General features: G+C 37.6%; 1 protein-coding gene across 5 annotated transcripts in view; it reads left to right on the top strand.

Annotated features, from left to right (window-relative positions):
- The window catches only part of CEP83 (centrosomal protein 83), a 136,433-nt gene that overhangs the window by 105,839 nt on the left and 3,098 nt on the right, over positions 1 to 27,496 (top strand). For 3 of the 5 annotated variants that reach the window (XM_043881341.1, XM_043881347.1, XM_043881375.1), the window contains 4 exons: positions 3,309 to 3,384; positions 5,498 to 5,655; positions 8,504 to 8,633; positions 27,192 to 27,295. In XM_043881341.1, the coding sequence (XP_043737276.1) occupies positions 3,309 to 3,384; positions 5,498 to 5,655; positions 8,504 to 8,633; positions 27,192 to 27,295 (468 nt within the window). Of the gene's footprint in view, positions 1 to 3,308; positions 3,385 to 5,497; positions 5,656 to 8,503; positions 8,634 to 11,034; positions 14,922 to 18,831; positions 18,896 to 27,191; positions 27,296 to 27,496 lie in introns of those variants that run through there. The other 2 variants (XM_043881357.1, XM_043881367.1) reach the window with 2 other exon arrangements.

Below are 27,496 nucleotides of genomic sequence, written 5' to 3'. Positions count from 1 at the left end.
CTTCAGTTCCTCAGTTGTGTCTGACTCTTTGCGACCCCATGGACTGCAGCACACCAGGCTTCCCTGTCCATCACCAACTCTCAGAGCTTGCTCAAACTTATATCCATTGAGTCGATGATGCCATCCAACCATCTCATTCTCTGTCGTCCCCTTCTCCTGCCCTCAATCTTTCCCAGCATCAGGGTCTTTTCCAGTGAGTCAGTTCTTCGTATCAGGTAGTTTCAGCTTCAACATCAGTCCTTCCAATGAATATTCAGGACTGATTTTCTTTAGGATTGACTGGTTTGATCTCCTTGCAGTCCAAGGGACTCTCAAGAGTCTTCTCCAACACCACAGTTCAAAAGCATCAATTCTTTGGCGCTCAGCTTTCTGGCTCTGCTGGTAAAGAATCCTCCTGCAATTGTTTGACTAACTTTGGTTAAAATGGCCTTTCCTTTGATGTTCCTTGCATCCATCTCATGCCTGTCTTTTTTCTGACCAATTACTAACATACAGAATATTCCCCAGTGGTCCCTGAGGACTTTCACTTCTGTTTCAGTTTTTCTTTATTTTCTGTCCTTTCCCGTCATTCTTATTGACCATACTATTCATATTCTTGACTCTTCTAAACCTTAGCCATTTGTCTATTTTATCTTAATTCTGGCATTCTTCATCTTTATTCTAAACCCTTTCACTTAGCCGTGGTTTGGAGACCTTGTCATCTCTTAGAGCCAGTCATTTCAGACACTTATTTTTATTTTCTCTTTCTACCCTATTTTCACTGAAGATAATGAAACTGATAGTTCTTGTACTTAAAAAAAAAATTCCTCCAGTCTCTTAGGCTGGTTCCCCTGCTGCCATTCAGCTTGGAAACTGTGTCCACTCTTCCACCATGCCCTTACTTGTACCTGAGCAAAGGATCCTGGATATGAATTTTTCCCACTTCCTACTATCTGAGAATTCTTGTATCTTTATCCATCCTCTCCTCCCTTTCTATTAAGATTCTTTTCTCCCTTTATATCCAAAGTAAGTAGTGCTTTTCATCCCACTCCTTTATTTCCTCTGGAGTCAGTAGTTACCCTCTTCTTCACCTCTACCTTCTCCTCAGATTCATATTTTGCCTGAAAGGTTCAGTTCAGATTGCATTTCTCTTATGTAGTCTTTAGTAATCCTTTTATGAAAATTAATTGTACTTTCTTCTATACTTTGTACTTTTAAAACTTGTTTTCTTTTGGCTTGTGATACCCTTTGACTATTCAAAACCTTCTAACCAGCTTTAGCACTTTTTCAAAATAATATCTACATGTTTTGAACTCTTACTGTTACTGAAATTTAAGACCATTGAATTTATCCCTGTTAAGGTTACTTTTTGTTAAATTTAAATATCCCATAGAATCCTAACTATAATGATCTTAAATCAAGGGCCAATTTTCTCCTTAAAGAAATACAAGTCTCCAGTCAGTTGTGAATTCTAACCCAAAGCTGCTTTAGCAAAGTGAACTGAAGAGAATTATGTAGATCATCTTTTATAGTCTACCAAAATGATATTCTTACCTCTTTCATGTTTAATGATTGTCAGATACTCTGTCATTTTTTGGTTTCTTTGGCTTTGATTTTTGTATGTAGGGCATTTTTGTTTCTCTTCATGTCTACATAATTTATTTAGAAAGCGTTCACTAATGCTTTCATAACTGGGTCTTGTTTCTTAACTGATTTACCAGGCGTATCCAAAATCTTGACAAGAGCCAAGATATATTTGAAGCCTCACTTTAACTCTGGACCTGAGCAAGGACCCACAGTGTTTTCTCCTCTGTTTTCATCTTCATGGTTACGTAGAAAGAAGCCTTTATTAACTCAGTAACCTAAAGGTGCCAAGTTAAGAACACCATAAACATTTAAAGGGAAAATGCACAGGTTTGAGAGCGTCACATATAGCTCGACTTAACAGAATCAGAGTGTGACTGGTCCTGTCAAAGGAGCACAGGCAGAGCAAGACTGGCTCTCTTCCTTTAGAGCAGTTGTTTCTGGCTTTCTGTGTACCTATCTCAGGAGCAGTGTATTTTACGGTTTCTTCCATGTCATATTGTCCAACCAGACATCTAATCCAAGATTTGAGTTGGTTCATTTAGTCCATCAGCAAATACTTACTGAATCTTTATTAGTGTTTAAAGCACAGCTCTAGGCCCTTGAGAATGTTGTCTTCCCAAGAAGCAGTTTTAATTAGGTTGAAAAGGCATGCTATTAATGCTAAACTATAAAGAGTACGTGCCAAACAAATTATATTTGAGGTAAGTGTTTGAAGGATTTTTAAAAGGGAGGGTTGAGAGCTTATCCTGTCAAAGCTAATTAGTGTAAAGTCTTTCTCATGAGGTTAGTCCTTTGGTCACCAGGGATGCACTGTGTTTTTAAGGTTTTGGTTGAGAATGTATCATTCCTTTTGAAGAGGACACAAATTGTATAAGTGTTCTTTCATCTCAGGGATGAAAACTCAATATATTTTACAGAACATAGTATGTTGTCTTGTACTAGATAGTTTTCTTTTAAATTCTGGATTTAAAATCAGTATAATTGCGGCATAATGAAGTGGGACACAGGAATACTTAGGTATGAGAAGACCTTTGTCCATCTTAATTTGGCTACTTGCTAGCCATGTGATTTGGGCCTGACTTAGCTAAGCCTCAGTCTTTCTTTCTGTATTATTTGGAATTATAAAGATGACTCTTGATACTTCCATAGAACTATTGTGAGAAATTACTAAACTGGCCAACTTTAATTAAAGGCTGTCTGTTATACTCTAGACATCATGGTAGGCTTTAAAGATATATTTAGAAGCTGTATAACCTAGTGGAATGAAAATGAAGAAGCAGTATATCTGAAAGCATGTTGTAAATTGTGAAACACTGCCTGCCTGTAAGATGGCTCCTCCTGAACTGGACTAGTTTATCTCGCCTTACTTACTAACCCATTGTGCTCTCCTCCACCAAAGCCTTTTGCTCAGGCTATTCCCTGTGTTTGTCAGAACCCTACCCATCAGAGTTAGATCTCCATGTAGTAATCTCTCATCCTTCTAGATAGAGTTGATTTTTTATCTTCTCTGTGCCCATAGTTTATAGATTTTTTCATAGCAGAAGTAGAAATTTATTGTATTTTACTTATATATGAACACAACTTGGTTGCCTGAAGTCAAAATCTTTGCCTTTGAATCTACCACTTTGCATAAAGACAATGCCATGTGTCAATATGAGCACTCAATAAGATGATTGTCTAACTAGTGAAATATATGAACTATGGATTTTTAATAATATCTTTTGTTGGGTTGTGACTTTTAGGTTAAAACTTCAACAACAAATTGTAGATATTGAAAATGCAGAAAAAGAAAAACAAGAAAATGCTGACCTGAAACAGGTATTATTTTAGCAAACATATTGCTTTTATTTTTTTAAGTGCTTCTTTAAATCTGTGTTTTGAATCTATTGGAATTTTATATATAAGAATTCTGAAAATATTTGAATTGATATTGAATTGATGAGGTTGATATGCAAAGATAAAGTGTTTAAACCTCTTTAAGCTCTAGTTTATTAAGTTTCTTTTGCTAATTGCTGTTTTTCTTAAAATATTTATATGCTATGGCCCATGATCAGTTTTTTATTACTATTTATTTACTTATGGCTGTGCTGAGTCTTTGTTGCTTCACGCAGTCTTTCTAGTTGCGGTGAGTGGGGGCTGCTTTCTGGTTGTGGTGTTCAGGCTTCTCATTACTGTGGCTTCCTCTTATTGTGGAGCATGGGCCCTAGGGTGCTTGGGCTTCAGTAGTTGTGGTGTGTGGGCTTAGCATTTGTAGCATGTGGATTTAGTTGCCCCATGGCACGTGGAATCTTCCTGGGACCAGGGATTGAACCCTTGTGCCCTGCATTGACAGTCATATTATTAACCACAGGATCATCAGAGAAGTCCCAAGATCAGTTTTTTAAAATTATATTTTAAAGGACAATATTTTGATATTATGAATTTAAAAAATGAATTAGAAAGATCATCCCTGTTTTGAGTTACTTGTGTGATTGACTTGTAACTTTGCATTTCTTATTCCATGAGCTATTTTTTTTATTACATTCCTGTGAAATCTAAAGAATTATATTTATGGAAGGAAATTCATATTTTAATTAAAATTGTTTGGGTTCAGGAAAGATTTATATGGGCAAAACATATTATGAGGAGTGAAAATTCCATTTTTAGGATTTATGCTTTGCATATATAGTTATGGTTTCTGAGTCTGAAGTAGGAGGGCATAATGTTTAGTACTCAGAAGTTATCTAGTTTCATGGCATTGGGCTTTCTGTCATCCTGAAGATATGGAAAAGTACTAAGCTCTTTGAAGGTTGCTTGTTCAGCCATCTATAATACAGATTTAATATTTACAGCTGCAGTTAAAAATACTGAATAGTTCTTCTGGAGAAATTCATTCTAAAATAGAAATCTGAGACATACCTTTTTACTTTATTTTTCTGACGATTGCTTTTTGTACCTATATAATTCTGTAGGTGGCTTTGCTGCTATCAGAAAGTAATGAAATTATTTCTTCTTTATTGCATAAGGAATCTGGTTTCTTTTGACTCTTGAGTCTTATAATGGATTCTTTTGCTCTGAAATCACTTAAACTCTCTGCCTCCTAACTTCTCTCAGAGAATGGCTTTTAGAGGTAGAAGAAAGTGAAAGAAAAGTGAGAACTTGTTTATTAATTGGTAAAATGGCTTTTTCAAGAAGTAGGTATAAATATGTCCCAAATGTGTTATTTGGATAGAACTTAAGAGCAGTGATATGAATCTCCTAGCCTGTTAATTTGTAACTAGATAATCAGCTACTTTTCATGAGAAAAACTACTCTCAGATAAAAGTAAACTGGGATAGAGAAGCCTGAGTGACATTTCACGGTTTGATAAGTCATTCTAGAGGCAAAGGAATCCCTACCATTCATTAGGCTTCTCAAATCATCTTTCTTCTGCCCAACACTAGATGTATAGAATGCTTGAAAACTACTCCGAAACAATGTGAGAGTGAGCCTTTCTGTATTTATGATTTCTGACTGTTCAGAAAGCAGAACTCCCTGACGGAGTGCTAATCACAAGGTTTGTGGGAGTATGAGATGGATTTTCTTAGCAGCTTTCCCAGCTCACTTTTTAAAATCTGTTCTTTCCTAGGAGGCTAGGAGACTCATATTTGGATTCTCTTTGCTCACCTCGCTGCTCTCTTTCTAAGGACCCTTCTCCCCATTTCTAGTACCTCTTCTGGCCTGCTTATTTGGGCAAGAGGAGAGAGGACTCAGTTGCAGATTGAGGAATAGGGTTCTTTATAGTCTCTGGTTATATTAAGAAATGATCCTAATGCTGCTGCTTTTTATTATTTTGTTCCAGGGTATCCCAAAGGGCACATCAGTGGGGTGGGACATTTGTGAGGGAAGATGCTTAGTGTCTTCTATATCTCTCATATTCTGTTGCATTTGTTTATGTTTCTCTTCTTTTAAGCAAATCAGTGGTTTGCAGATCCAAGTGACCTCACTGGCAAAGTCAGAAAATGAGTTGCTGAATTCAAACCAAATATTGAAGGAAATGGTGGAGAGGTTAAAACAGGAATGCCGAAATTTAAGAAGCCAAGCTGAAAAAGCACAACTAGAAGTTGAAAAGTAGAGTTTGCTTTTTTATGTACAAATTGTTTCTTCTTTCTGCTGTATTATATATAGTTCTTTTAATGATGATTCCAGGGTTAAATGTACTTTGATAACTAGTTAAAATACCCCATTGACACGTACAGTGGTTTTAGGTAATGTATTTTCTGTTTCTAGAGATGAGCTTTTAGAACTCTGAGATTGCTTTTTAAAAAAAAGAAAAGACCTCTTAAAATTCTGCCTGACCACAGTATTTTGAAAACCTTCAAAGAAACACTTCTTTATTCATTGAGTAAATCAATACATTTCTTACTTCAAATATATAAATTCTTCTGAATGCCAGAAGTCAGAAACAAAATTTTTGATGTGTACAATTTACTTCCTAGAATTAGAATTAGAATCTTTTGGATTTTCTCTTTGAAAAGCTCATTTATTTGTTTATATTTTTTGATCTTGGAATCTCTTAGTAGTAGACAGTCTGGTAAACTGTAGGGAGGTGGTTGTGGTGATCAAGATTTCCCTGGAAACTTTTGTTTACATATGGTAGAAAACTACTGTTTTGTATTTGCTTTGTTATTATAACATGTCATTATAAGTTTTTGAATCTATAAAACATTATTCTTTTCACATTTTTTCTTCTGAAGGCTGCTCGCCACATAAAATTTTTTTTCTTATTTTCAGTTTTTCATTTTTTAAGGCTTGTCCATGGCTTCGTATATGTGGTTGAATTTCAAGAAAAGTAAGCAAGATAATTGTCCATAGTGTGTTGTGACATACCACAGAGTCCAAATTATTTTGCTTATATTTTGCAAAAAAATTAGAAATTTGTATCTTGGAATCCTTTAAGTGTTTGTGGAATCCTTTAAATCTTTAAGTGTTTGATTTCAAATGTGCTTAAGAATTCTAATAACAGGATAGCTAGCAAATTTAACCAACTTATCATTGGTTTCTGAATGTTATTCATAAGATTGTTGTTTAGTCACTGAGTTGTGTCCAACTCTTTGTGACCCCATGAACTATAGCCTGCCAGGCTCCTCTTTCCACAGGATTTCCCAGGCAAGACTACTGGAGTGGGTTGCCATTTCCTTCTCCAGGGGATCTTCCCAACCCAGCAGTCAAACCCTCTTCTCCTGCATTGGCAGGCGGATTCTCTACCACTGAGCCACCAGGGAAGCCCATTTATAGGATTACATAGCAGAAAATAGCTGGACTAGGGGCCAATAAGATGTGATTTTGGTCCCAGCGAAGACGCTTAAAATCTGTATGACCTTAGTCACGCAGTCTGACTTCTCAGGGTTTGTATATCTCATTTGTACTGCCTATAGTGAGGATACAAAAAAATCATAAAGTATACAGAAGAGCTTTTAAGATGTAAGTTGTTATGATGTTACTATAAAATAGCATGTATATGAAATTTACTCTAGCTAGAAAACACCACATTAAGACTAAATAACAATGCTGATTTTAGCTGTCTTTACTGGGCTCAGTTTTTAATAGCTTGGTGGTATCAAAGTGAAGAGGAACTAAAAGGCCTCTTGATGAAAGTGAAAGAGGAGAGTGAAAAAATTGGCTTAAAACTCAACATTCAGAAAACTAAGATCATGGCATATGGTTCCATCACTTCATGGCAAATAGATGGGGAAACAGTGGAAACAGTGGCTGACTTTATTTTTCTGGGCTCCAAAATCACTGCAGATGGTGATTGCAGCCATGAAATTAAAAGATGCTTACTCCTTGGAAGGAAAGTTATGACCAACCTAGACAGCATATTAAAGAGCAGAGACATTACTTTGCCAACAAAGATCTGTCTAGTCAAGGCTATGGTTTTTCCATTGGTCATGTATGGATGTGAGAGTTGGACTATAAAGAAAGCTGAGCACCGAAGAATTGATGCTTTTGAACTGTGGTGTTAGAGAAGACTCTTGAGAGTCCCTTGGACTGTAAGGAGATCCAACCAGTCCATCCTAAAGGAGATCAGTCTTGGGTGTTCATTGGAAGGACTGATGTTGAAGCTGAAACTCCAATACTTTGGCCACCTGATGCGAAGAGCTGACTCATTTGAAAAGACCCTGATGCTGGGAAAGATTGAGAGCAGGAGGAGAAGGGGATGACAGAGGATGAGATGGTTGGATGGCATCACTGACTCAGTGGACATGGGTTTGGGTGGACTCCGGGAGTTGGTGATGGACAGTGGGGCCTGGCATCCTGTGGTTCATGGGGTCGTAAAGAGTCGGACACGACTGAGCAACTGAGCTGAACTGAACTGAACACATATATACGGAATCTAGAAAAATGGTATTGAAGAATTTATTTACAGGGCAACAATGGAGAAACAGACATAGAGAACAGACTTATGGACATGGGGAGAGGGGAGGAGAAGGTGAGATGTATGGAAAGAGTAACATGGAAACTTACATTACCATATGTAAAGTAGATAGCCAACAGGAATTTGCTGTATGGCTCAGGAAACTCAAACAGGGGCTCTGTATCAACCTAGATCAGTGGGATGGGGAGGGAGATGGGGGGAGGTTCAAAAGGGAGGGATATATGTATACCTATGGCTGAGTCATGTTTAGGTTTGACAGAAAACAACAAAATTCTGTAAAGCAATTATCCTTCATTTAAAAAATAAGATTTTTATGAAGAATAGGTGATGTGTAGTACATGTATTGTTTTAATAAGCACAGTGGCTGGCTCATAGGAAACAGTCACTAATGGTGGTGTTAGGAAATACGTGGTCATGCAAGAATGCCTGTGTTGGATAAGGAAGGATGTGGTGAAGAAGGAGGCAGGGAGTTTGATTATACTTGTGGTAATATCTATTTAATTCTAAGAGTTAATAGGTTTTGCATACATTCTCTGACAGGGTATTGGAAGATAAGCAAATACAGTGGTTGGAAGAAAAGCATAAGCTTCATGAACGTATCACTGACAGAGAAGAAAAGTATAATCAAGCTAAAGAGAAATTGCAGCGAGCTGCAATTGCCCAAAAAAAGGCAAGTGGTTCTTATTAAATTGTTTCTATGGAGTAAAAACATAACTATTTTAGGAGAATAAAATATATAATTAAAACAGACTTTAGTGGTATGTTAAGTTTGATATTTAAACATGACATTTTGCTGTCAACTTTGCAAAGATAAATTGAGAACATGCAAACTACTCAACAGGTTTATTTCAAAATATGTGTACAAGTCAGTTTTTCAGAACCCACATATGGTTTTCCACAGAGATGGTAGTTTTCATTGATAGTTCTAGACCAGCCCATACAAGGTTCATTTAACTCCTTCACTTAAAATACAGTGTGATTAGGTCTGTTTCAGCTGTGCTTAACCAGTTCTTGTAACATTGTTTTTGTGGTTCCAGTACTTTTTTGTTTCCAACTCAGGAATATAAGAGCAAGTATCTCCTTACCCCAGCAGAAGGAACTAGGACTCCCCTGGCTTCTGAAACACCTGTGATAGTTCCCACACTCATGATCTTTTTAAAACTTTATCTTTGCAGGCACATTTTCTCCAGAACCTAAAAACTTTAGTCCAGGGCATTATGGAAATAATGTAACCAGGTGATTCATCTAAGTCAGTGGTTTTTACAGCAGCAGACCCAAGGAATGCAGCATAGCCCCATTAGTAACCACGGCTCACTATGGCAGCAGTTCAGCAGTTATTTTCAGCAAGATTGGCACATGTATGCTGGGTGAAGGGGAACGTAGTGAAAAAAACAATCCCACAAATGAGTTGTTATATCTTCATTTCATAAGTTCCCTTAGTACTGGCATTGGTGTGAGAAAGTGAGAAGGTCTAAAATGAGAGGAAGGTACTTCAAGACATATACAGACTGGTATCTTAATGTCTATATGTTTATTGGTAAGTGTAGTTGTTCATATTTGCTTAAGAGAACTGTATATCATTTACATATTCTGAATTTGGAAATAAGGACGCAGTTGCTAGTGACTTGTTTATGTTATTAGATATAACTGCCAAATTTGTCCTGATAGTTGGAGTGACAACATGAGAGACCTAAATGTTATTACTTCCCCATTTTCTTGGTTTATGAATATTGCATTTCTCCTTCTTTTATGCTAAAAATAGTATAACAGTGAGATTATAAAACAGTACTTAACTATATAGGAATACCAGTGTTTTATACTGGTATGAATATAAATACTTATGTTGTTTCATTGTTTTTTCCCCTGAGTCTATCACTTCTCTTTCTCTTTCCTTCTGTCCATGTAAGTACTGAGCAGTGTATGGGTATTGATGGGGTTTTAGTGAAGTTATTTCACGGCTTGGGATGATCTCAGAAATCCTACTTACGCCTCCTTGTATTGTTTGAAGCCTAAAAGCATCTGAAGCCAGATTTTAGCTGGAAATCATTAGAAATTACAAGGGCTGATTTTATCTTTCACAGAAAAACTTTCATGTTGAGGCTTTAGAGATAAGTATCTTAGAGATCAGATTCTAATTATTGAGGTTAGGTTGGGTTGACTTCCTTTGGAGCAAAAGTGACATCCAGTGGTGAGACAGATTATAAGCTAATCATAGGTATACCCGAAAGAGGGGAGAAGGTGGTATTTTAAGAAACTTGCAAAATAACCTTTGATCAGTATTGACCTAGGATGAATATTTTTCCTACTGAAATAACTGCCAAATGATGGGTATGAATATAGTAAATACCTATTTTACTTTTAAAAATCTAATCTGTGGATTATGATTTTAAGTTGTACAAAGTTGTTAATTCAGTAAATAATTATGACCCAGAGCTGTCCCATTACGTAGAACACTACCTTGTAGGCTTACAACTGTACCTTAGTTACAGTGAAAAAACAGACAATAAATGTGACATGGGAATACTGTCAAAAAAGTATTTAAGTATATGTAATTTTAGGGCTGGAGGATCTTAGTATTCAGATAGATTTTTGCAGATTAGGAAACTGAAGTGGTAGGTAGCCAAGATCACTTGACTAGTTAGGAATGCCATGACTGAAATCTGCATCTTTCTATTCTTAATTCTGTGTTTTTTCTGCATTGTTACTCTTTTCATTTCTCCCTTTCTTTGATTCCAGATACTCTACTGCTCTTCTCTTCATTGTAGCCATAATGCACATAAGTCTTATTTCCTGTGGCAAAACAGTCACTATAAAATTAATTTCTTTAACTCAGACCCTTTTCCCATTCAAATTAATGTTTCTGTATGAAAATTTTGGCTATAAGATAGCATAAAGAGGATTCATAAAATTGCAGCAGACTTTTAAAATTTCTTTAGATGACAAAAGTCACAACTTTCTTACATGGTAAGACTTAAAACAGGTCAAATATGTATTAACTCTAGAGCAGAAATCATAATCCTGTGAAAGGTTCTTATAACTGGGGAGTAGCAGCTTGATCTTTTTTCCCACAGGCTAGGTGAGATGGCTCACTGCCATCTGACTGTATTTGTTTACAACTCCAACCTCTTTAAGCACAAAGCTTATGTCATTTCTGGTAAGTGGCATTACATGAAGATGTAATGTTAATGTGTAATGATATTTTGTTGTGTTGATTTGTTTGGAAAAGCTTAACCAGGTATCTTAAGTTGGAATGCCCTTCTGTAATTGATGACTTCTCTGTATGTTTTCCTCACACATTTCTTGAAGTGTGAGTATGAAGAGCAGTCTCTTGGCATGAGGACAATGATTTGTGCTTTTCCTTTTGAGGCACTTGAATTAACTTGTGACTTTTATTCTAAGGTATATGTCTTTGAAATAATTCTTGGTTAGAGGTTATGAATGGTTTAGAAAAAGAAATGAACTGTAGTCTTAAAGTTGTAAAATATCTATTGAATATGTTTTGTGGCCTGGCATTATGTTATACACTGAGCAGAACATAGAAGCCATGATTAATTCCTGTCCTTGTTGACCATATAATCTAACTGGAGAAATAAAATAACATGCAATACCTAAAGAATCTATTAGTCACTTCCATGTGATCTGTATGGACACTAAAGTTTGAGAACCACTCTCCTAGAGAGAAGAAAGCTTGAAAGCAGCCTAGTTAGAAGGCTATTACAGTAATCTTAAAATGATGTAAGAGGTCTGGAATTTGGGCTTGCAGTATAGAATGAAGGTGAAGGATGACTCCTAAAAGTATTCCAAAAGAAAAAAAATTACTATTACAGTGCTAAATAAGAAAGAGGAAAATAGGAAGTATTTTAGCTATGAGAGGATATAAGAGGAGTTGTCATAATGGAATAAAGAGCATTTGTCAGTTGGGTACAAAGAGAAGATGTATTTGACTAAACACATGTCCAATATAAACTGATAACAGTGCATCCATGTAGACAAGTCCTGGACTCTTAAGTGAAGATATTGTGTAGGTAACCAGAAATAATGGAACATAAAGCATGAAGATCAGTAGTTCAGAATAGAAATGTATAATTAGGCCCTTCAAATTTCAGGAATGGCTGAAGAATAAAAGGACTATGAACTAAGTTGTCTGAGAAAGTAGCTGATTTAGTAGAGGAATGATCAGATGGTCATAGACGTAGAAGCCATAGTATGTTGTCATATAAGCCACAGGAAAGAAAGATATCAAAGATAAACGCTCATAATTGTTGAAAAGAGTTCATTGAATTTGGCTAGAATGTGGTAAAAGGAAAACTTTAGCTTTGAATCTTGCATCAATATTCTTTTGATTTGTCTTTTACTCTTTTGTGTTGTAATGTTTATAACACTAAGGCATCCATTTGATTGTCCTGTGATTGTATCAGACTAAAATCAAAATTAAAACCATTTCTTACAGCCACTTTCCCCTCTGGGCTTTGATTTCTTTCAGTGGAGCACCATTCTTCCAATCACTTATGCTTCAAACCTGTGGTTCAGCCTGAGGGCTCCCTTTTCCCGCATCTAGTCAATCCCTGTATTAGTTTCCTAGGGTTGCTATAACAAATTACTACAAATTATGTGGCTTAAAGCAACAGAAATGTATAATGTTATAGTTCTAAAGTTAGAAGTCCCAAACCAAGTTGTCAGTAGGGCCATGCTCCCTCTAGGGGCTCTGGGGTAAGGGTCTGCTCACATGGTGTTCTCTCTGTGCGTCTTGCTGTGTGTCCAGATATCTCCCTTTTTATAAGAACACGAGTCAGTATTGGATTCAGAGCCTACTCTCATCTTATCTCTACCCTTTTTTCCAAATAAGGTCACTCTGGAGTGACCTTCCAGCACCAAGAACCAATTACCTAATTTTCTGGACACCAACTGGGTGTCTAACTATTCAGTTAAATTCTGACACTACATCAGATTCCACAGATTAAAGGGTTCAGTCTCATAAGACTGCCTCCATGTCAACTGCCAGGTTCTCAGTCATCTGCACTGTGACCAATGACTATAAATTGGGGTCCCTATAAAACCCCTGCCCAGGTTCTATGAACATTTTATTTCTATTTCCTGGTTTATTATACTACAACGCAGGAATAGCCAAATAAAAGAGATGTATAGGGCAAGGTATAGGAGCAGTGAGGCATACCACCCTCCTGGCAAAGAGTGCACTCACTGTGCTGGCGGCTTTCCAGGGGTCCTTGGTAAGCGTTTTGTAGGTGTCAGTCTCCGATATCCCGACTCCCAGAAGTTGAGAATGGGAGGTGGGAGTAGGGCTGAAAGTTCCTACCTTCTTACCACTTGGTTTTTCTAGTGACTAGTCCTATTTTAAGACTATCTAGGGATCCTATCCTAAGTTATCTCATTAGTTTTAACTCAGATATGATTGAAAAGGGCTGATTATGAATAGCAAAAGATGCTTCTGTCACTAAAGAAATTCCATGAGTTTTAGGAGCTCTCTGCCAGTAACCCAGGAAAAAGACCAAATACATTTCTTTTTCTATCACAGTTACATTCTGAGTAAACGTAAGTAGTATGGAGACACTCTTCTACCCAATACAGTCACTAGAGCCTGTGAATTCTTCCTTTATAATATATCTCGCATTTTCCCCACCTCATTTCTTTTTATTCCTATTGCTAACATCTGAGCTCAGACTCTTCTCTACACAGTTCCTCTGTGTTCATTTAGTCAGTTTACTCAACATATTTATTGATAACCTGCTGTATGCTACATATTGTTTTATTTGCAGAGATATACAAATAAAGACTGTACTAAGGAGCTTATATGGTAGTGGATGGGAGACATGGGGTAAAGAATCAAATACATGTCAGGTGAAGCTGTGTGCTAAGAGGAAAACTAGTGGGGATAGAGGGTGGTGTTTTATATAGGTGAGCAGGGAAGGCTCTGATAAGTAGCATTGTGCAGAGACCTGGAGGAAAGAAGGGAGAGGTCATCTTTTGTTTGTAGGGGAAGAATTGTTCCAGAGGGAATAGAAAGTAAAAGGTGGAGGCAGGAGTTGACTTGGTATGTTGAAGGAATACAAGAAGGGAGACCTGATTAGCTGGAATGGAGAGAAGTAGGAGGAGGCTAGGTCATGTCGGGCTTTTTTTTGCGTTTTATTCTGAATAACAGGAACACACTAGAGAGTTTTGAATTGAGAAATGATATAATCTGAATTAGATTTTAAGAGAATTTCTGCCTGTTGTATAGCAGGGTAAAGAGGACTCAGAAAGACCACTTTTGCATAGTCCAGATGAGAGCTGTAGAGAACTAGTAGTAGACTGATGGTAAGATTCTGGATACGTTTTTAAACGTGGAGCTTACAGTGGTTATAGGGTATCAAGGAGATATATCAAAGGTGACTGACATGTTGGGCTTGAGTACCTGGTTAAAGTAGAATCGCTGTTTACTGACATGGGAAAGACCTTGGAAGGGGCAGATTCAGGGGTAAAACAGAGATGCCCCCTTTGGACACATTAACTCTTTGAGATGCCCACTAGACTTCCAAGTGGAGACATTAAGCATTCTGGTGAATATATGAATCAGAACTTCCAGGAATAGGACTGGGCTGGAGATAAAGATTTGGGGCTCACCAATGTGTAAATGGTATTGAAAGCAATGGGACTAATGAGGTCACCTAGAAAGTGAAGGAAGACCAAAAAGAACAGATTTGAGGATTGAGTTTTGAGGAATTCCAAACTTTAGAAGTTGGGAAGTCAAGGCAGAGTGGCCGGTATGATAGGAAAAGAACCAATAAAGTATTGGATGCCAAATGAAGAAAAATGCTTCAAGAATAATTAGCCATGTGAAATGACATTCATCAGATCAGATCAGATCAGTTGCTCAGTCATGTCCGACTCTTTGCAACCCCATGGACTGCAGCACACCAGGCTTCTCTGTCTATCACCAATTCCCGGAGCCTACTCACACTCGTGTCCATTGCATTGGTGATGCCATCCAATCATCTCATCCTCTGTCGTCCCCTTCTCCCACCTTCAATCTTTACCAGCATCAGGGTCTTTTCCAGTGAGTCAGTTCTTCGCATCAGGTGACCAAAGTATTGGTGCTTCAGCATCAGTCCTTCCAATGAATATTCAGGGTTGATTTCCTTTAGGATTGACTAGTTGGAGCTCCTTGCTGTCCAGAGGACTCTCAAGAGTCTTCTCCAACACCACAGTTCAAAAGCATCAATTCTTCAGCGCTCAGCTTTCTTTATAATCCAGCTCTCACATCCATACATGACTACTGGAAAAACCATAGCTTTGACTAGATGGACCTTTGTTGGTAAAATAATGGAGCTTTGTTGGTAAAGTCTGTCACTGTTGCCACTGTTTCTCCATCTATTTGCCATGAAGTGATGAGACTGGATGCCATGATCTTAGTTTTGAGTTATAAATGTTGAGTTATAAGCCAACTTTTTCACTCCTCTTTCACTTTCTTCAAGAGGCTCTTTAGTGTCAATGAAAAATTAATCAGTCAATATAAGAAAGAATTGTAAAATTTCATTTGAGACAAATTTGAGGATTATAACCAAAGAGCATCTCAGAAAGCTTTGAGAGCTGTTTCCCCCATTAGAAGTCAAGATGCAGTTTATTTTTTTTTTTTTGAGACAAAGAGTTGTACATTAAATGACATATTGTTGACAGTTTACACAATCCAGAATTAAGCACCATTGTTATATGGGTCATGTGACCCCTTACAAGATCAAGAGGGAATGTTAACTTTCAAGGAGTTGTCTTGTTGATGCTAGGAGAATGTTGCCATTTATGGTTGAGCAGATATTCCTGCTGATGGGGGAGGTTTGGTCAACGCATAATGACAGATGCACAGAGGAGAGGAGGCCAAAGGCAGAGAAGAATTTTTATGTTTAAATTTTTCTTGTCTTCCCATAATGTGAACTTTATTTCACAATGGTAAGATGATAAAATAGTAAGATGAAGACAATTTATTTGGCTATGTGAGTATTAAAAAGAAAACTAGAGGAAAACAATATAATGGGAAGGACTAGAGATCTCTTTAAGAAAATGAGAGACACCAGGGAACATTTCATGCAAAGATGGGCACAGTAAAGGACAGAAATGGTATGAACCTAACAGAAGCAGAAGATACTAAGAAGAGTTGGCAAGAATACAAAGAAGAACGATACAAAAAAGATCTTAATAATCTGGATAACCATGACGGTGTGATCTGTCACCTAGAACCATACATCCTGGAGTGTGAAGTCAGGTGGGCTGTAGGAAGCATCACTGCAAAGCTGGTGGTGTGCTTAAGTTGCTCAGTCATGTCCAGCTCTTTGTGACTCCCATGGACTGCAGCCCACCGGGCTCCTCAGTCCATGGGGATTCTCTAGGCAAGAATAAGGAAGTAAGTGTAAGTGTTAGTCGCTCAATCGTGTCCTACTCTTTGCGACCCCATGGACTGCAGCCCACCAGGCTCCTCTGTTCATGAGATTTTCCAGGCAAGGATACTGGAGTGGGTTGCCATTTCCTTTTCCAGGGAATCTTCCCAACCCAGGGATCAAAGCCTGGTCTTCTGCACTGCAGGCAGATTGTTCACCTACTTGAGCTACAAGGGAAGCGGTTTGCTGTGGCTTCCTCCAGGGGTGTTTCCCAACGCAAGGACCGAACGCAGGTCTCCTGCATTGCAGGCAGATTCTTTACTGTCTGAGCCACCAGGGAAGCCCAAAGCTGGTGGAGGTGATGGAATTCCAGCTGAGCGGTTTCAAATCCTAAAAGAGGATGCTGTGAACGTGCTGCACTCAGTATGCCAGCAAATTCGGAAAACTTAGCAGTGCCTGCAGGACTGGAAAAGGCCAGTTTTCATTCTAGTTCCAAAGAAGAGCATTGCCAAAGAATGTTCAAAGTACTGCACAATTGTACTCATCTCACACGCTAGCACGATCATGCTCAAAATCCTTGAAGCTAGGCTTCAACAGTACATGAACCAAGAACTTCCAGATGTTCAAGCTGGATTTAGAAAAGGCAGAGGAACGAGAGATCAAATTGCCAACGTCTGTTGGATTATTGAAAAACCAAGGGACTTCCAGAAAACATCTATTTCTGGTTCATTGACTACACTAAAGCCTTTGACTGTGTGGATCACAACAACTGGAAAATTCTGAAAGAGATCAGAATACCAGACCACCTTACCTGCCTCCTGAGAAAACTGTATGCAGGTTCAGAAGCAACAGTTAGAACTGAATATGGAACAACAGACTGGTTCAAAATTGGGAAAGGAGTGCATCACGGCTGTATTTTATCACCCTGTTTATTTAACTTATATGCAGAGTACATGATGCACAATGCTGGACTGGATAAAGCTCAAGCTGAAATCAGGATTGCTGGGAGAAATATCAATAACCTCAGATATGCAGATGACACCACCCTTATGGCAGAAAGCAAAGAGGAACTAAAGAGCCTCTTGATGAAGGTGAAAGAAGAGAGTGAAAAAACTGGCTTAAAACTCACCATTCAAAAAACTAAGATCATGGCCTCCAGTCCCATCACTTCATGGCAAATAGATGGGGAAAAAATGGTAATAGTGACAGACTTTTATTTGCTTAAGCTCCAAAATCACTGCGGATGGTGACTGCAGCCATGAAATGAAAAGATGCTTGCTCCTTGGAAGAAAAACCTATGACAAACTTAGACAGCATATTAAAAAGCAGAGACATTACTTTGCCAAAAAAGGTCCATCTAGTCAAAGCTATGGTTTTTCCAGTAGTCATGTATGGATGTGAGAGTTGGACCATAAAGAAGGCTGAGTACCCAAGAATTGATGCTTTCCAACTGTGATAGGAGAAGACATCTGAGAGTCCCTTGGACAGCAAGGAAATCAAACTAGTCCATCCTTAAGGAAATCAACCCTGAATATTCATTGGAAGGGTTGATGCTGAAGCTGAAGCACCAATACTTTGGTCACTTGATGCTGGAAAAGATAGAAGACAGAAGGAGAAGGGGACAACAGAGGATGAGATGGTTGGATGGCATCACTGATTCAATGGAACATGAGTTTGAACAAGCTCCAGGAGATGATGAAGGACAAGGAAGCCTGGCGTGTTGCAGTCCATGGGGTCACAAAAAGTCAGACACAATTGAGCGACTGAACAACAATCTTGTAATCATTGTTGATGGCTTTGTCCAAAGTTGTTCCTGCGGAATATTAGGTATGCAGGTCTGATTGAAGTAGAAGATAGTTTGTCCAAGGATTTTTGTTGTGAAGAACAGAGAACTGACTCAGACTGTGGGAGCAAAGGCTTCTTTTAAGAAGAAATTATAGGATGATTCAGTTGCAGGGAAAAAACTGATGATGCGGGAGAAAGAGGGCAAATGAAGGGACAATGTGTTTTAGTAGGCAGAAGGGCATTAGATTCAGTTCAGAGGGGGAAGGGATTGGGACACGGTGTCTCTGTTGTAACTGGAAAGACGACAAAATATTTAGTTGTAAATTCCTGATAAATTGATGGATATAATGGGAATGTGTGGAAATTCTCTACTGATTACTGCTATTTTCTCAATGTGAAAAAGAATCTGGGTCACCAGCTCAGACCGTGAAGAGTGGAGGTCTAACAGATTTGAGGAGAGACAAGAAGTTGTGAAAGAATGAGTTTGGGAGAGTGATTGGATTAGGGGAATTAGTAGAAATCCCAGGTACTGCTCTGGGGCCCATTTGACACTGTTTAGTCACTGAGTCATGTCTGACTCTCTGGGACCCCATGGACTATAGCCCGCCAGACTCCTTGTCCTTTGGATTTCCCAGCCAAGAATAGTGGAGTAGGTTGCTATTTTCTTCTCCAGGGGATTGTCCTGACTCAGGGATTGAACCCATGTCTCCTGCTTGGCACATGGATTCTTTACCACTGAGCCACCTGGGAAACCCCATTTGAAGTTAGTGCTGGTTAATTTAAGGTAAGACCAGTCAGCATAATTTTGTGTATGTGTGAGTACACGTGTGCGTGCCCGCTGTATTTCAGTTGCTATAGGTCCAACTGTGCAGTCAGTAAAGTCGTATTTAACTAAGGTCAGTTTCTCCAGGTGAGTTTGAAGAAGGAGACTTGAGTCAAGATAATGAGGGTTCTATGAAGAAATTAACGTTAGGGTCTAAGGCATTCATTGAGTCTACTAGTCAACCAGCCATGCAGCTCTTTTATAGCATTCTTACTCAGTTCCTGGCAAAGAAGAGTCCTCAGTAAATGGCTGTTTTTACAGTGATGAGGATAACAGTGTCATGACTCCTATCTTCAAGAAGCTTATCTCCAGATAACCCTATATGCAAAACAGAAAAAGAGACACAGAAATACAGAACAGACTTTTGAACTCTGTGGGAGAAGGTGAGGGTGGGATGTTTCAAAAGAACAGCATGTATACTATCTATGGTGAAACAGATCACCAGCCCAGGTGGGATGCATGAGACAAGTGCTTGGGCCTGGTGCACTGGGAAGACCCAGAGGAATCGGGTGGAGAGGGAGATGGGAGGGGGAATCGGGATGGGGAATAAGTGTAAATCTATGGCTGATTCATATCAATGTATGACAAGACCCACTGAAATGTTGTGAAGTAATTAGCCTCCAACTAATAAAAAAATTTAAAAAAAAAAAAAAAAAAGAAGAAGCTTATCTCCAGATTTGCCTCTTAAGAGGCAAACTTCAGAGCCCATCTTTTACATTGATGCCATATTAATCTTTTCAGAACAATGCTTTTACCCATCAGTCCACTGCAGGAGAACCTTCAGGGGAATCCACATTCTTATAGAATTACAGATTCTTCTTATTCAATTCTTACCCTTTCTAAAAAGCCTTTTCTCATGTTTTTATCCTTATTGATTGGAGTTCCCTCAGAAATCCCTACAGTTTGTATTAACTATGATTAAAATAGAGCCCAATTAAGTGGGCACTCTGTATATGTGTGTGCATATAAATATACATAGTTGGTTAAGATTTCATGAAAGTGAAAAAAGTTGTATTTTGCTGCAGTTTAAATGAGCAGTAAAAATGGAAAAATATAACTAGAGTTTAAGATTAAAATTTTACATAATCATATAATAATGAAGTATTAAGCATTTCCATCTTTAAAATGTCTGCTGATAGTTGAACTAAAATACCTAAAAGGAGCATATGCTTTTGATAATAACAGACTAGGAAATATGTGGATCAGCTCTCCACATGAGAACTAGAAGAAGCAGACAAAATATTTTTAAAAATATCCCCATGAAGGGCAGTGAAGAATTAAGAGGCCAAGATCCTGTAGAGATAGGAAACCTAGAGAGATGAGCACGACATTTGGCTGCTTTTCCCTTAGAGGAAACAACCAGTTCTAGAAGAGAGAGCTGAGAAGTGAAGCAAAGCTTTTGACAACCTCATAGGGGAACAAAAATCAGAGTTCAGAATCTGCTAGAGAGATGGTCTCAGGTCTCAGTCCACTAGTGCTTTGGGTTGACATTGTGAAGGAATATACCCTTGGCCTAAGAGTGAACTGAGAATAGCTTGGTCCTTGCAGGTATTGAAGCACAGCTTCAGATAATCTGTCCTTATAACTATTTTAAATTAACCCCTATTTGTTAGTGTTCCTAGCTGTCTGCCAGAAACAAGTATAAATCTTTTCTAAGGGAAACTAACATTGTAAGGCTTCAAGTTACTTTCTCAGTTTTTAAATGATAATATCTGTCCCTAAATAAAAAATAAACATAGACATCACTGCACATTTATTGGAGTGACTAAAATCCAAAACACTGACAGTATCAACTGCTGGTAAGGATATGGAACAATAGGAACTTTCATTTATTACTGGTGGGATTGTAGAATGATACAGCCATTTCAGAAGAATCTTTGGCAGTTTCTCACAAAGCTGAAACAGTCTGGCCATACAGTCCAGCAATCACGCTCCTAAGTATTTATTCAAACGAGTTGAAGACTTAGGTTCTCACACACACACACGCACGACACTGTGCACAAACTGAGAGCAGCTGTGTTCATTATTGCCAAAACTTGGAAGCAAGAAATACGTCCTTAAGTAGGTGCATGGTTAAAAAAAGCTGCTATATCCACACAAGAGAATATTATTCAGTGGTAAAAAGGAAGTGAGCTATTAAGCCATGCAGAGATATGGAGGAACCTTAAATGCATATTACTAAATGAAAAGAGCTGGTCTGAAAAGACTGTTTACTATGTGATTTCAAATACATGTCATTCTAGAAAAGGCAAAACTATGGAGACAGAAAAAAAATCAATGGTTGCCAGAGTTTGTGAGGTTAGGGAGTAGGGATAAATAGGTAGAGCACAGGGAATTTTTATGGCAGTGAAACTATTTTTGTACAATGCTACAGTAGTGGACATGACTGAACAATTAACACACACACACAGTAGTGGATACATGACATTATGCGTGTGATAGAACCATAGAACTGAGCAACACAAAGGATGACAGTGAAAACTGTGGACCTCAGTTAATAATAATGTATTAATATGGGTTCATCAATTTTAACAGATTTCTGTTAATAATGTTTAAAAATAGCTGCATGAGGAAATAACACTGAAAATCAAGAGAAGTAACAACCAATGTAAGCACACCCCCACGGGGATCCAGGAAATGGAGTTACCAGATGTAGACTTTAAAGTACCATGTTGTGTATGCTCCAAAGTAAGTGCTTGAGAATTGCGCCAGAAAACTAGAAGACATTTTTTTGTTTTAAATGGCAAGTTGAGAACTAAAAAACACTGAATTAACTGAATTATGAACTCTATGGGTAGATTTAGCAGAAATCAATGAAGAGAAAATATGCAATAGAGAGAATTTAACTTGACAAGGCTGATCAGTCTGAAAAGATGGTGAAAAAATCGATTCTCCCCAGACTCCTTATAGGTAGGTAAGTAAATAAACACGAATGGACAATATAATGGGCCCTGGTAGCTCAGGAGGTAAAGAATCTGCCTGCAGTGCAGGAGACCCGGGTTCAATCCCAATGAAAAGGGGGATATCACTATATATCTTACAGATATTAAAACAGAATATTATAAAAACAACTGTTAATAATGCAGTTTAGGGTGAACAAATTCCTTGAACATCTCAATAAAACTAATACAAAAATTAGGAAATCTAAGTAGTCCCGTATCTATAAGAGAAATGCAATCCTTAATTTAAAACCTTCCATAGAGGGGGTACTCTTTTGCCCCCTTCTGATGCCTATGTCAGAAGCTTTCTCTATCTCCTTTATACTTTAATAAAACTTTATTACACAAAAGCTCTGAGCGATCCAGCCTCGTCTCTGGCCCCGGATTGAATTCATCTCCTCCGGAGGCCAAGAATCCCGTGTCTCATCGTTCAGCAACAACCTTTCATCTTGGGGGCTTGTCCGGGATCCTTCAGGACAAGATGGGCCTGATAATCTATGTGAGCCTACTTCTGCTGACTCCAGAAATCCTGAGTCTGCCGTTGATCCTCAAGACAGTGCCTTCCTGTCCTGGGCTCACTCCTATGCTGCATTCCACAATCTAACGACTGGGTCTGTGGAGCACTCCCCTCTTCATCAGTGAAAGGCGTCCCATGGTGGACATCTCCACTTCAAGGAAAGGACTTTCTCCAAGTCTGCAAATATCTTCAACAATCGCATGTGATGCCTCTTCTTAAACTGATGACATCTAACAACCTTAAGATGGACTGATGTAACTATGGACATAATGTGACTTTTCATTTTGATTTTAACTTGGTTTAATGACTATTTTGCCTTACATCTGTAACTGTATAATGGGTTTTCTAACCGTCTAAAAGCTTTTAATTTACAAATAGTTGTCCGAGCTCCTATGAGTGCCACATCCTCCTCCAACTATTACTTGGAGCCCCTGGATCAGACATCCTCACTATGAGGATTAGGAGAATATGTTGCCTCACCAATTTAGGGACAACGCCCCTTGTCAGCTCGGAAGCAGTTATGGAATGAGAACGACGCCCCTTTTCCCTAGGCAACATAATTCTCCTAAAAGAAAAGCGGGGAATGAGAGAGTCATTTCCTAGGCCGGTTGATAAGAAGTCTAGGGGTCCCCAAGGAGAGAGAGGTCTGGGATATTCAAGGAGGAAGAAAGGACAAACTTTTTTACTTTTTTTCTCTACATTCCTTAGGATTATATAACAATAATGTATCCTGCCTGAGGGCAGTCTTTGGATTAAACCCTCTGGCTAATTCTGTTATTTTAAAACATAAATTATGGGAGTAGGTCTGGTCTTTACAAGGATGTATCCTGCCTGAGGACAATCTTTGGATTAAACCTTCTAGCCAACTCTGTTATCTTAAAATGTAAATTATGGTAGTGGGTCTGGTGAGGTCTTTGCAACCTCCAGACATTCTTTGGATTCATTGGAGAGTATATAACTCCATTGCTAACACTAGCAAGGGGGTACTCTTTTGCCCCCTTCTGATGCCTATGTCAGAAGCTTTCTCTATCTCCTTTATACTTTAATAAAACTTTATTACACACACACACAAAATAAAACCTTCCACAGAGAAAATTTGATACTTGTATAATAAAATTATTACCACAGTAAATCTAGTTAATAGTTAACATCCATCACCATACATAGCTACAGAATCATTTTTCTTGTGATGAGAACTTTTAAGATAAATCTCTTAGCAGCTTTCAGATATGCAGTGCAGTGTTATTAACTATAATCACCATGCTGTATATTACATCCATAGGACTTACTTATTTTTTAACTGAAAGTTTGTACCTTTTGATCTACTTTACCCGCTTCACCCATCCCTCACTCCCTGCCTTTGGCAACTGCCCATCTGTTCTCTATATCTTTGAGCTTATGTTATTTTAAAGATTCCATGTATAAGTGAGATTACCTGGTAGTTTTTCTTTCTCAGTCTAGTTTATTATACTTAGCAAAATGTCCTCAAGATCCATCCATGTTGTTGCAAATGGCAAGATTTTCTTCTTTATTATGGCTGAATCATATTCTAATGTGTGTGTATCACATTTTCTTTATCCATTTATCCATTGATGGACACTTGCTTCCATGTCTTGGCTATTGTAAATAATGCTTTAGTGAACATGGGGTGCATATGCCTTTTCAAGTTAGTATTTTTGTTTTTCTCAGATAAATATCCAGAAGTGGAATTACTGGTATTTCTATTTTTAATTTTTTGAGGAATCTCCATACTATTTTCCATGTGTGCGTTCTTAGTTGCTAAGTTGTGTCAGACTCTTTGAAACTCCATGCACTAGATAGCCCACCAGGCTCCTCTGTCCATGGAATTTTCCAGGCAAGAATACTGGAGTGGTTTGCGATTTCTTACTCCAGGAATCTTCCAACCCAGGGATCAAACTCGTGTCTCCTGTGCCTGCTGCATTGGCAAGCAGATTCTTTACCATTGAGCCACCTGGCAAGCCCACTGTTTTCCACAGTGGCTGCACAGTCCCACCAACAGTGCAGGAGGGTTCCCTTTTTTCCACCTTCTCACCAACAATTGTTTCTTGTCTTTTTGAGAATATCCATTCTAACAGTTGTGAGGTGATATCTCATTGTGGTTTTCACTTGCATTTCTGTGATGTTTAGTTCTTTCTTTACATAGACAACAAACAGAAAATAAAATATTTAAATCCATTTACATTAGCATAAGAAATACAAAATACTTAGGAAAAAATCTAATGAAAGATATGCAAGTCTACACTGAAAATTGCAAATATTGCTAAGAAGAACTAAAGACCTAGCTAAAGGGAAACTATACCATGTTTGATTTGAAAGACTCAATATTATTAAGATGTCAGTTCCTCTCAAACTGACCTACCAACTGAATGCAATTCTAATCAAAATTTCAGTACTTTTCCTTGTGGAAACTAGAAAGTAGATTCTAAAATTCATATGAAAGTACAAAGGACTAGAACAACCAAGGCAATCTTGAAGAACAACAACAAAGCTGGCGGACTTAAAGGATGTGGGGTCAATTGGTTATCCTTAACCCAACCTAATTAGATAAAAATGAACCACAGACCCAAATGTGAAGGTAAAAAATAAAACTGCTAGAAAAAAGCTTGAGGAGAAAATCTTAAGATCTTGGGATAAGTAAATATTTCTGAAATAGGACATTAAAAAAAGAACTAATCCTAAGAGATATGATTGATAAATGACATAAAAGTGTCACTTTTTTTTTTTTTTTTTTAAATAAAATGACACTCTTAAGAGAAAAAATATTTCCACACACTGGGAGGTCAATCTGCCACACATATATCTGACAAAGTATTCATATTCTGAATATGTAAAGAATTCCTACGAATAAACAGATTACTCAAAATATTTTCTTAAACAGGGAAAAGACTAGGACAAACATTTCATTAAAAAAGGATATCCAGATGGCCAGTATGCATAAAAAGATACTCACCCTCATTAGATAACAGGAAAATGCAAATTACAGGTATAGTGACATATTATTCTATTCCACCAGAGTAGCTAAAATGTTAAAAGACTGACCATACCAAGTGTTGGTAAGGATGCAGAGCAGTTCGAACTCTCATATATTGCTGGTGGGCATGTGATTAATGGGCTTTCCTGGTTGCTCACACGGTAAAGAGTCCGCCTACAATGCAGGAGACCTGGGTTCAATCCCTGGGTTAGGAAGATCCCCTGGAGAACCCACTCCAGTATTCTTGTCTGGAAGATCCCATGGATAGAGGAGCCTGGTAGGCTGTAGTCCATTGGGTCACAAAGTCGGACACGGCTAAGCATGCACACAAGATGTGATTAATAATTTGTTAGAACCACTTTAGAAAACTGCCAGTTTTACTAAAGTTAAAACATGTGTATTCTGTATGACTCATTCCTGAATATGTACCTAAAGAGAAATGAGGACATATATCTACCAAAAGCATATTCAGCAGTGTTCATAAAAACTTTATTCGTAGTAGCTTCAAGCTAGAAACAATTCAAATTGTTATCAAGAGGAGAATGGATAAAATATGAGGTATTTGTAAAATGGATAATGGCATAACAATAGAGAACTGTGATATGCAATAAACATGACTTAATCATAGAGATGAAATGTTGAACAACAAAAAATCAAGAGATGGAAGTATATACACTGTATGATTTCTTTGATGTGTGTGGGTGAATAAATAGAGTCCCGAATCACCTGTCAATACATTAATATATACTTGTGCTAATAAAGGACAGAAAAGTGGTTTTAGTGCCAGGGTAGGCAATAAGTGAACTCTGCCTGTAAGCAATACCATGAATAAATCTCCCAGTATTGAGTAAAAGAAAAAAGCCATCTGTAAAAGAATGTGCACTATGATTCTGTTTGCATGAAGTTCAAAAACAGGCAAAACTAAACTTCAGCTTTAGAAGTGGATTGGTTGTTTATGTTTTTGGAGGACAGGGAGGGTGGAGATTGAAAGAGGGAAGGATAGGGGCCCTTCTGTTACGGCAGTGCTCTTGACCTGTGAGGTGACACCTGCATTTGCTTTGTGGTTTTACATTCTGCTCTACATTTATATTCTGCTCATTCTTTAGTAAGCTTGTTATCCTTTAGTAAAGAGTTAGAAACCAAAAACCTGAAGGTCTATAGCTACTGAGTGAGTGTCAACATTTATAGGTATTTTTCTGTTTTTTAAAAAAAGGAAACTTTTTATAAAATTAAAAAGGTATTACCTTTTTTCATTTACTTGTTTTGCATTTTACATAGATTTTTCCATATTATTAGAAAATTTTCCCTTTAGAAAGGCATGTTTTCAAACTGAGATGCATCCATAATCAGTCTTAGCTGTCTGATCCTTTAATTTACAACTTTGGTAGTGATTTATCAATTGCAAACTTGCTTTTAATTTTAAATTTATAGTTATTTTAAACCCACCATATCTTCTGGGAAAATGAAGAGCTCATGATTATCAGGTGACAGGCAAACTCATTAGTAAAATTTGACTCCTTCCTTTCTTAGAATTTTTATTTGCACAATTTCCTTATTGATGCTAATTTTCTGGTTTGGCATTTATAATAGTTCTGTTTGTTACATTGAGGGTATGAGCTAGATCTCTGCATTATTACCTTTGCAATTTTCAATAAGCATTGTATCCACTGATCTTTACTCTGATTATTCACTGAAAATACTCATCTCTAAGTAAAATTTTTTTGGTGAGTAAAATATTCACTATATAGCTTTGTTCAAATAGGAGAGTATGTGTTACCATACTAGTTTCTTTTTTTTTTTTTTTTTTAGAGAAAATCTCTGCATGAAAACAAACTGAAGAGACTTCAGGAAAAGGTAGAAATCTTAGAGGCAAAGAGAGAAGAATTGGAAACAGAAAATCAGGTGTTAAATAGGTAATATGTTTGTATGTATATATGCCCCATGTGGTATTTTGATGTTATAGAACTTTGTTTCTGAGTATAATGTACTTGGGTTGCTTTTAAAATATAAATTTAAAACAATCCTAAAACTTCATTAGACTCCTCATTCATTATCTTTGCTATTTTTTTTCTGATTGAATATTTCTTAAATGAAAAGGTCTTTAACATATGCAT

The sequence above is a fragment of the Cervus elaphus genome, chromosome 3, assembly GCF_910594005.1.
Source record: "Cervus elaphus chromosome 3, mCerEla1.1, whole genome shotgun sequence".
Taxonomy (NCBI): domain Eukaryota; kingdom Metazoa; phylum Chordata; class Mammalia; order Artiodactyla; family Cervidae; genus Cervus; species Cervus elaphus.
This window is presented reverse-complemented; position numbering and strand designations above follow the sequence as displayed.